Source organism: Vigna unguiculata, chromosome 1 (genome assembly GCF_004118075.2).
Source record: "Vigna unguiculata cultivar IT97K-499-35 chromosome 1, ASM411807v1, whole genome shotgun sequence".
NCBI lineage: Eukaryota > Viridiplantae > Streptophyta > Magnoliopsida > Fabales > Fabaceae > Vigna > Vigna unguiculata.
Genome location: NC_040279.1, coordinates 30,583,412 through 30,594,853, shown reverse-complemented (window position 1 = coordinate 30,594,853; position 11,442 = coordinate 30,583,412). Strand labels below are relative to the sequence as shown.

The following is an 11,442-nucleotide window of genomic DNA, read 5'->3' as shown; positions in this document are numbered from 1 at the left end:
ATGCCACGTGTCACACACAGGGACTTGACACGTGGCATTTTTAATTTTTTTTAAAAAAATTTAAAATTTAAAAAAAATTAAAATTTAAAAAAAAATCAAAAAAACCACAGATTGACACGTGGCACGTTGACTAACGACGTTAGTCAACTCTGTCTGAAAGGGACCTAATTGAAGCAATTTTCAAAAGTAGGGATGCAATTGACACTTTTTTAAAAACGGGTACCAATTTGACACTCTAGTACCAAACTGGGTACCTTACGATTAATTAAACCTTTTAAAATAAACGTATCGATGTATCAAATACATATCATATCTGATACACATATTATATCTGTGCATCATAATATAAAAGTAATTATGATTATATAATGTACGACAAAGTTCATTGGCCTGATTAGAAACATTTCGATTGTGTAATTGGAGATAAGTTGTTTGAAAAGATAATAAGAAAGATTCTAATAATTACAAGTTGATGTGTTGGAAAATTACTGATTTAATATTATTTAGAATTTCGATAATTTTTTGTACATTATTATACAATATGTATAAAATAATTATCTTAAATAACCATTTATTATATTATACTTTTAAACTATTAAAATTTCTATAATGTGATAAATTTATTGTTATTATTATCTTTAATTTTTAAAATAATGTTAAATAAAATAGGTAATTTAATAAAGTAATTAATAAATATTATTTGAATTTTGAAAATTTTAATAAATTGTTTTAAAAAATACTGTTTAAACAATTTTTGGTATGTTTTAATCCTTCGTTAAATATTAAAAGATACTAAAATATAATATATTCTCTTACAATCATTTTTTTTATTGTTAAAATACAGCCTTTTATAAAATAAAAAGTAAATTTTGTTATAATTTTGAATTTTAAAAAATACTAAATGATAATGTGAATATAAATATATTTTGTGAAAGTTTACAAACATCGATACTTTTCCTAACAAATTTATTATCTTTTAAAATATATCTGTTTTAAACTATTTTAACATGTATAAATCTAACAATTATTTTGATTGCCAAAATTTTTATTTATAATGGATTTTTTATGTTTGAATTTCTAATTTTAATCATCATAAACATGTGTTTTGTTGGGTATAAAATATTAACAAAAGATGATTATATTAAAAGATATTGAAAAAAAGCTAATGCAAATTTTAAGATTTAGTTATTGCCTAATTAGACGCTACCATTTGTAATAAATAAAACTTACAAGATTTATATGATTTTACAATTAAATTTTTGCAAGATTCATTTGAAAATGATCCGTTTATACAATATTAACTTCTTTAATTTTCAAAATTTGTGTGAATGTTCTACGAAAAACACTCAGGTTAATTAAATACATACCAAAATATGCATAAAAAACTTCTAAAAATTTAATAATTTTATCATATTTAATATTATTTTTTCTAAAATAAAAAAAAAATTCACAAAAAGACAGTGGAAGAGAACTAGAAAACAAGAATCCACCCTTCCAAAGTCAAATATCTATGAATATTCACTTTCCCTCTCGCGCGCAAATTTAGAACTCAAAAATTTGGGAGTAGCTGCCACGCTGGCGATCCGCGACAACGCCCTTCACCCAATCACAACCAATGCTCAAGCTCTATATAAACTAAAAACCATTACCAATCTTCTCACCATTCAAAAACACTCAGTTCCCTCCTTTGTACAACAACAACCGAATTCACCAATTTCAGTTTCAATCTCGAAATCAACCACGATGAGTTCCGCAGAGGTTGCAGCACCAGCGAAGAAGGGTGGAAGGGGCAGGCCCAAGACAACAAAATCTGTTTCTCGTTCCTCCAAAGCCGGTCTACAGTTCCCCGTTGGCCGTGTTGCTCGCTACCTCAAAGCTGGTCGCTATGCGCAGCGCGTTGGATCCGGTTCCCCAGTTTACCTCACTGCGGTTCTTGAATACCTTGCCGCTGAGGTGCGTTTAATTATTCGTTTTACAATAGTAAATCTTTTTTAACGATTTTTTTGTCTTTCAATTTTTAATAATTGTTCTGGGTTTAGGTTTTGGAACTTGCGGGAAATGCTGCGAGGGACAACAAGAAGACGAGAATTATTCCAAGGCACATTCAGCTTGCGGTGAGGAACGACGAGGAACTGAGCAAACTCATGGGATCTGTAACCATTGCTAACGGTGGGGTTCTGCCCAAAATTCATCAGAATTTGCTGCCCAAGAAAGCTGGCAAGGGGAAAGCTGAAATTGGATCTGCTAGTCAGGAGTTTTAGATTTTAGGGTTTGATGTCATATTTTAGTACCAGTGATCATTTCAATGTAGTTTTGATATGGGTATATTAGGGTTCAGATTGGATGATGTATAGTCCTTCAGTTTGTGAAAAATAATTATTTGTTTTTTCACTAAATGGTTTGCCATATTTTCTTCCTAATGTTCTTTGCTTTGCTTAAATTAAGTCAATTCAAAATTGAAGTATGATTAAATTAACAGTTTAACCAGTGTTTTACATAAAAGAAACTTAATGTGTTGCTTAGTACATTCCTGATTGAAGATTTGTTAAAATAGACCAGTTAATAATTAAATTTTTATGTAAATATTATTTTGTAAAATAAGTGAAGTGAATCGAAGTTTATGTTTGTGTTTATATACGAGGTTTTGCAGCACATTGAATATACCAAGTTGTTTAACGTTGTTGCTTGTAGCTTATGAAAAAACTGTTTCTCCTTCCCTTTTCTCTACCTTCAACCCAAAAACTCAGATCACCACCGTGTCACCTTCAACACCATAAATGGCTCTCCTCTTCGCTTTTGCCAAAGGAGACCAAATGGAACTCCAAAACCAACGTCATAATCACACACCCAACTCTTGTTGTGATGGAATCATGTTCCTCCATGTATCAACTAAGGCAGATTCAAGCGCGCATGACCCTCACTGGCTTAATCACCCACACCTTCCCCCTTAGCAGGCTCCTAGCTTTCTGCGCCCTCGCCGATGCCGGCGACCTTCGCTACGCCCACCGTCTTTTCTGCCGTATTCTTGAACCCAACACCTTCATGTGGAACACCATCATTCGAGGCTATAACAAGGCCCGAATTCCCGCCATGGCCTTCTCCTTCTTCCTCGATATGCTTCGACTTCGCGTTCCGTTCGACCCCAGGACCTTCGTCTTCACGCTCAAGGCCTGCGAACACTTTTCGATGGCTTCACAGGGGGAGTCCGTGCACTCCCTTGCTCGGAAAACTGGGTTTGATTCCAAGTTGCTCGTGCGGAATGGGTTGGTTCATTTTTACGCTGTTCGGGGTTGGTTGAACCACGCGCGCGGGGTGTTTGATGAAATGCCGGTCAAGGATGTTGTTACTTGGACCACGATGATTGATGGGTATGCGGCGTGCAACTGTTCTGATGTGGCAATGGAGCTATTTGGTTTGATGTTGGAGGGTGATGTTGAGCCCAATGAGGTGACGCTGATTGCGGTGCTTTCAGCTTGCTCAGATAAGGGTGACCTTGGTATGGGGAAAAGGATTCATGAAATTATGGAGAAGAAGAATGTGAGGTGGGGTTTGAGTTTACACAATGCTTTGTTGGATATGTATGTGAAATGTGGATGTTTGGTGGCTGCTAGGGAGGTTTTTGACAGAATGGAAAGTAGGGATGTTTTCTCTTGGACAAGCATGGTCAATGGGTATGCTAAATGTGGTGACTTGGAGTCTGCAAGGAGGTTCTTTGAACAAACTCCTCAGAAAAACGTGGTATGCTGGAGTGCGATGATTGCAGGATATTCTCAGAATGACAAACCGAAGGATTCATTGAAATTGTTTCATGAAATGCTTGGGGAAGGTTTTGTTCCGGGGGAGCACACCTTAGTGAGTGTGCTCTCTGCTTGTGGCCAACTAAGTTGCTTTAGTTTGGGCCATTGGATACATCAGTATTTTGTTGACCAAATAAGAATACCGATGAGTGTTACTTTGACAAATGCAATTATAGATATGTATGCCAAATGTGGAAGCATAGATTCGGCTACGGAAGTCTTCAGTGCAATGTCGGAGAGAAACTTGGTTTCTTGGAATTCTATCATTGCAGGTTATGCTGCCAATGGTCGAGCAAAACAATCTATTGAAGTTTTTGATAAGATGAGATGTATGGGATTTGAACCGGATGATATTACATTTGTGAGTTTGTTGACAGCTTGCAGTCACGGTGGCTTAGTTTCTCAAGGTAAGGAATACTTTGACACCATGGAAAGAAAATATGGGATAAAACCAAAAAAGGAACATTATGCTTGCATGATTGATCTACTAGGTAGAACTGGCCTCGTAGAAGAAGCTTACAAGTTAATAAAAAACATGCCAATGAAGCCTTGTGAGGCTTCTTGGGGTGCCCTTTTAAGCGCTTGTAGAAAGCACGACAATGTTAAGCTGGCCACTTTGTCTGCTTCTAATCTTCTAAGCTCGGATCCAGAAGATAGTGGTGTTTATGTGCTTCTGGCAAATATTTGGGCTAATGAGAGAAAATGGGGTGATGTGAGGAGGGTGCGAAGTTTGATGAGAGACAAAGGTGTGAAGAAGATTCCTGGTCATAGCTTAATAGAGATAGATGGCGAATTCAAAGAGTTTTTGGTGGCGGATGAATCACATCCTCAATCTGGGGAGATCTACAGAGTACTGGATGAAATATTTTTGTTATCAAAATTGGAAGATTCGGGCTGTGACTGCGACTCATAATCTTCAGTCAGGACAAATATGTCTCTCCATGAAATTCCATTAAAGCTAGAAACTCAACCTTATCTTGGGAATAAAGTGGACGGTGAATGTGGAGTCTCCTGTTCTGTCCGGTAATTCCTTGAACTACAAAGGAATTGTATTTGTATTGCTATCTTTATGGTGGCTATTTACCGCATATAATGTTATTTATATATTCCTGTTCACGTCTCTAGGAACCTTCGACATGCTATTAGGCTTAACCTTCTTATGCACGCCTAAAATTTAAGCTACAGCAATGCAATTCACGAGTTCAGTTCATTAAGGTCACTGGGCTTTATTTTGACTCTCGTAGACTGCTCTTGTCAACTTGTATGCAAATTGTGGTGCTGTGCTATGAATTTTAGCCAAGGAAATCTGTGATCACCTTCCATCCAAACAATTGGTTGTCTCAACTTGATGCTTTCGGGGTATGCAAAACTTGGAATGGTTAAAGATTCTAGTTTCATATGTGATCCTGTCGTTGAAAATGACTTGTTTTGTTGGAGTGTTGTGATATTTAGTTCCACTGAAAATGACCAGCCATATGAGGCTCTTCAGTTTGTTCAATGAAGTGCAACGACAGAGAATAGTGTCTGATCAGATCATGATGTTCAGTGTCCTTTCTGCTTGTACTGGTGTTGGTGCACTTGTTCAAGCGAAATGAGTTCATACATAAGCCTATAAATTAGGGTTTGGAAGAGCTCTACGATTGTCAATGTTATGAACCTCTAAATAATGTTAATATACTGCTGTGGTTTGTCTACAATTAGGTTATATCGATCAAGTGCAGTGCATCTTTTGTCGCCTGGATTCGCAGACTAGAAGCCATCTTTTTGACAGAATTTTTTTCCTGGTAGGAAGAGTTTACCTGGCTACTGGCTTCGTGCAAGCTCAATTTGCTTCAGACTATCTTTCACTTCCGAGAATTTTCCTTGAGGTATATTTTAGACTTAAATTGGTCATACTATAGAAGTTATTTATTGTAAAAGGAACCATGATATTCATTATTGGTTTCAAATTTAGCTGTTCTGCAGTAGCCCCCGAAGTTGGCCTTGATAAACAAGTCTTCTCTAGGTTTTCCACTCTTCATCTATTTAGGGTGTTTTAAAGATAATCATGTTCCAGAGACACTATCATTGTTAAATATGAAAAAATAGATTTTTTTTTTCTGTTAAATTATACCCTTGTTGATATTAACGAGTCCTTTACTTACTTTTTTTTTCAAGCCACTTGACCCACAATGCCCTGAACATTGGCATCCTCTGCAAGAACAATTCTCCAATAGACAGTAGTTATGACTATTTGCAAATTTGGCTGGATATGCCTTCGTTCCTAACTCCATGGCTGTTAGTGTTGAAGGCTTTGCTTTCTTTGACAATTATGAGGAACACATGTTCATATTAAGTTAAAAATCCAAGTAATATGCACACAAATATGCACTACCTTGTGGTAGTGAAACATCACCCTCTTCCTCTTATAATGTGTTTGGATCCACATACGGATGGAAATTGACTTGAAAACGTGTTTGGATTTGCATGTTTCCGCTGATTTGAAAGTGTGGATTTGTAGGTGAGTTGCAAAATTTGACACTCTTTAAAACGAAGAGAAGTGCAGAAAAAGCTAAATAATCGTATTAAAATTACTTTATTGTTCCTCTTTTATTTATATATATATATATATATATAAATAAAATTTTAATTTTAATTATTATAATAATTAGTATTATATAATAATAATGATGATAATAATATTATTATTATTCAAATAAATATCTTTTGTAAATAAATTAATTCTATAAAATAAATATATTTAAAGAAATATGGAGTTAAAATTATATAGTCCATATTATAAATTATTTCAAGTTATAATTGAGAATAATAATAATTATTTTAAGTTATTAATTATAATATGAATAAATTATTTTTTTTGTAGTTTTAAATAACACTTTTAATTTTATTTGAATATCATTTTTTCTATTTACAATGAAGGGTAAAATAGTAATCATATAATTTATTCTATTACAAATTATAATTTATTAAATTTTATCAATCACATCATACACAAACTTTCATAAACTTTCCACTCAAATCATACAATCTTTCCTTTAATCCAAACAACCCTATTTTTAACTACAAATCAACGCAAATCTACTTCTTTAAATCTATACCCCAACATTAAGGGTGTGTTCTTTTGGGAGGAATGATTTGAGGGACAGGAAATGAATTAATTTGAGTGTATTTGAGAGTAAAATTTATGTGTTCTTTTTAAGAGATTTAGAGATGATAATAAAGTGGATTTGAGAGAAAATTTTGTAAAAGTTTATGAAAGATTTAACTGATGTGATAGATAAATTTTTTTTAATAAATAAAAAATAAAAAATACTAAATTATCCTTGTTAGTGAATATAATATAAAATAATTTTTGGAAGAGTTGAAATAATATTTTGTAGATAATAGGTTAATGAAGAGTTTTGAAGAAAAAAATTATTATTATAACAAATAAAGAATAAATTGCATTTGATATAAGAAAAATTATAAAATATTTAGATATTAAGTAATATAGTGGTTAAATTAAAATGTAAAAAATAAAAATCACATTTTATTATTTATTTTGTATTTTTAAAATAGCTTTGTTTTCATCTTGATTTATTTATTTTTTCATGTTATTTAGAAATTAACATATAAATAAAAAATTCAAAACTTTTTGACAATGAAGGAAATACTTTCTAGGAAATGTTTGGTAAGCATCGAGGCTACCATTTTCATCTCACTATTAGCATGCATGATCCATTGAGGCTATCATTTTCATTCTTATCTCAATGTTTGCACTATAATATGGATCTATTTTCATTTTCATTTTTCATTTCTGACCCATCATTATTGCTACTACCATGCAAGGTCCAGTTTTTCCGCTTTTTTTCAGAAGAAAATCACAACCTCACTCTGCTGCATTTTACATATTCTAAACATATTTTTAGTCACTTAAATTTGTATTATTTAGCAATATTGTGGTAGTGATATATATATATATATATATATATATATATAATCAAAATCATATGATGTCTTATCATGAATGTTCTAGTTCGTGAAAAGTGGTGGATCTCGGTCAAAAAGTTTGAAGGACCAAAATAATATATTCAAATTTTATATATTTATTTATTATTACTAATATAATAAGTATGTATAATTTAGTATTGAATAGTACCGTTTCAAAAATTTTAATTTCTTAAATTTTATTTAATGATACCGTTTCAGGAATATTCTAATCCTTACACATAAACGTCAGAAATATAATTAAAAATAATTTAATAAAAATACTAAATTCCCTTCATCATCATTCTTATTTCATATAAAAATATATAATTTGTTATATATTTGATTTCTTATATTTTTGTTGGAAAATTACATCTAAAAGTGGAGATGTTATCAATAAATATTTGATTTCACATTATTATAAAAAAATTCTAAAATAATGATCAATTTTAATAGTAAAAAATATGTTTAGAAATCAACTTTTTAACAAGAGACAAATTTTTTTTTCTAGTTAAAACATTAATAGTTAATTATTGATTAATTTAGATATTAATTCATAATAAAAATTATTTTAATTGAATGATTATTATAGACCATATTCTAGAGTTAGTTCATACTAAGACCATATTCTAGAGTTAACATAGAACTGTAAAGATCGAAAGGAAATATTATATTAAAATTCTAATGGTTATTGTTATCGAAGTAAATATTATATTAACCTTCCATTGATCTTAAAGTAAAAAATAATTCATATCCAGTTAAAGAGTTTTATTAGATGTCAATTTTGATTAATAATAATAAGTTAATTTATTATCGATTTAGTAATGAACCGATAAGGTCAAATAATATTGAGTGTTCTTATATTTGTTGAAAAAAAATATTATTGATTGAATTAAAGAAATTAATTTCATTAATATTTTTTATTAAGTAGAATATTATTATATTTTTTTGTTAGAAAAAAAATAATTAATATAAAATTTAAGATTTATTGTTGATTGAGACTTGATCAATTAAGTTAGTAACTAAATATTTTATTTTAAATATAATTTTAAAGAAATCTAATTTATTATTAAAAATACAAAAATAAATGTAAGACTTGAGAGAGCATATAACCAACCTCCTCAGTTAACAAATACATGCAAATAGGCTCTCTTGGAAAAAAAAAAGGGTTTTCCATAATCTCTTTTTTATGTTATCCTTAGGTAACAAATAGATGCCCAGAGGCTCTATTGGAAAGAAAAGGGGTTTGGGTCGGTTTTGAATTTTAAATTGAAACCTAATCGAAGAGCTTGGCTTTGTTTCAAGGATTTCAAAACAATAAAAAAAAATGGTTTAATAATGATTTTGGTGTCCATTTTTGTAGTAAAATCTTAATTTGGCCATTCTATTTCTTTTCATCTCAATCTGGTCTCTTCCGTTAGTGGTATAGTAACACCTTAAAGGAGTACCACGTGTCAGTTCCTGAATTTTTTAACTTTCTTTTTGAATTTTATTTTATTTTTTATTTTTGAATTTTATTTAAAAAATAAAAAAATTTGTCAAGTCTCAAGTTGTCATCGTGTCACGTGATAGTGACTGAGTAATGTGGCGGTGACAATGACACGTGTCACCTATATGTCAGGTGTCATTTCCACTCTCTTAATTTGCTCCCTTTATTCTAATTTTGGTCTGAATTTAGTCTCAATTTTTGTAAAAATTGAGCAATTTTGTCTCTATGCAAATTGAAATCAAATTTAATTTCTATATAAATGAACACAAATATTTCTATCAAAATTGATATTTTAAGTAAATATTTTTAACAAATTAAGTTTATTTAATTAATATTTTACATTGATTTTTTTTTTAAATTGTTTTAAAGTTATTAATAGAAAATAATGTTAATAGAAAAAAAATCATAAATTATATTAATATTTTATTACATCGTACTTTAATATTTGTTTATTTGAATTTATATTTCAAATAATTGTACATTTTAAAATGTGTAAAGTTTAATAATTTGTACACAAATGTTTGAATTGGTGTAAAAATAACAATTATAAAAATTATAAAAATAATTTTAACTAGTTCATGTAACAATAAAAAATATGTAAATTTAAAATTTGAAAACAATTTTATGTAAAGTGGAATGTGAAACACAAATTTAAATAAATTTAGTTATGTTAAAAATATATAATAAAAATATCAATTTGAATAAAATATCAATTTGATTAAAAATATCAAATTTAATAAAAATATTTGTATAACATTTATATAAAAATTAATTTTTATTTCAATTTGGAGAGGGATGAAATTGCGTTATTTTTACAAACATAGGGACTAAATTGAGACAAAAATTAGAATACAGAGACCAAATTGAGAATGAAGAAATGATACCTGACATAATACTGACACATGACATTATCACTTTTACATCACTTTGTCACTGCCATGTGGCACGACGACAACTTGACACGTGACAAATTTTTTTATTTTTTAAGAAAATCAAAAAAATAAATAAAAAATCAAAAAAATAAAAATCAAAAAATTCAGTAACTGACATGTGACACCCCATTTAACGTTGTTACTATACCATAACAGAAAGGAATAAATTGAGATCAAATTTTCCAAAACAGAAACCAAATTGAGATAAAAAAAAATAGACGAACCAAATTGAGATAAAAAAAATAGATGAACCAAATTGAGATTTTGCTATGAAAATGGAGACCAAAGACATGATTAAACAAAAAAAAAATTACTTTTTTTTCTATTATCGGTTATTTAGACCGATTTCGATATGAAAATAATTTTTTAACAAATAAGTTTTTGACAAAATTATTGATTAGAATAATTTTTTATTATTGATCGGGGTTTATTCAATCAATCGGGACTGACCTCGTATTGACTTTTAACCTGGATTTGTTTGTCTTGACTTTCGATCTGGATTAGTTTATCTTAACCTTCAGTCCAATCCAACTAAAAATTTAGGTTGAAAATTTGGATTGGATATTTTGAATTTCTATATTTAAAAATCTTGATTCATACAATGGATATTTAATCCAAAAGTATATAAAACATAGAACATATTGAAATTCAATGATTGAATTTTTTTAGTTCATTTATGTCTTCAAATATGTTTACTTCCATGTTTCAATAGATTATCTACAAATACAAAGTTGTTATGATTATCTATAATTACATTAGTACACCAATAGAAAAATACATTGAATATGTATGCTAGATATAGTGATAAAAAAATTGTTTTATATCACAAGTTGAGTGCAACAAGAGAAAACGTGAGTTGAAAACTCCTCCCTTTTGATAAAAGCTCTAGCACATTTAATAGAATATCAACACATCATGTCATTGGTAAGAGAAAAGGATAATTAGAGTGGAAATCATATTAAGTTGAGTTCAATAGAAAAAGTGTTGATAATGCTCTAACATCCTTAATTTAAGATCAACACACCAACTAACAATATTTCTTAAGCATTTGTTAATCTCTTGAGTGACGCCGAAAATACATCATTTATTGCACGTATAAAGAACTATAGCTTAAGATCCATAAAACTCTATTCTCAATTCTCAAGTTACTTCTTAAGGTTGAAGAAAACGAAAATGTTGTGGTGTATATTGTTGAAAATAAAATTATCAAGTATAATCGGTAAATATATTGTTCTATAAATAATATTTTGATTAATAA

General features: G+C 29.8%; 2 protein-coding genes across 3 annotated transcripts; both read left to right on the top strand.

The window, feature by feature from the left end:
• The first annotated feature begins 1,659 nt into the window (after nucleotides 1-1,659).
• LOC114177678 (histone H2AX-like) lies at nucleotides 1,660-2,396 on the top strand. The gene is made up of 2 exons (XM_028063137.1): nucleotides 1,660-1,953; nucleotides 2,040-2,396. Exons 1-2 carry the CDS (start codon nucleotides 1,744-1,746, stop codon nucleotides 2,259-2,261), a joined length of 432 nt encoding a protein of 143 aa, XP_027918938.1. The 5' UTR covers nucleotides 1,660-1,743; the 3' UTR covers nucleotides 2,262-2,396.
• A 281-nt stretch (nucleotides 2,397-2,677) lies between these two features.
• Nucleotides 2,678-6,188, top strand: LOC114179576 (pentatricopeptide repeat-containing protein At2g22410, mitochondrial-like). Of its 2 annotated transcripts, none has more exons than XM_028065969.1 (2): nucleotides 2,678-5,665; nucleotides 5,955-6,188. In XM_028065969.1, the coding sequence occupies exon 1, from the start codon at nucleotides 2,695-2,697 to the stop codon at nucleotides 4,708-4,710; it is 2,016 nt and encodes a 671-aa protein (XP_027921770.1). In that variant the 5' UTR covers nucleotides 2,678-2,694; the 3' UTR covers nucleotides 4,711-5,665; nucleotides 5,955-6,188. The 2 variants fall into 2 exon arrangements, with proteins under 2 accessions (XP_027921770.1, XP_027921778.1); XM_028065977.1 differs by lacking the exon at nucleotides 5,955-6,188 and having other exon boundaries at nucleotides 2,678-4,820; nucleotides 4,923-5,904.
• Nucleotides 6,189-11,442: the final 5,254 nt, after the last annotated feature.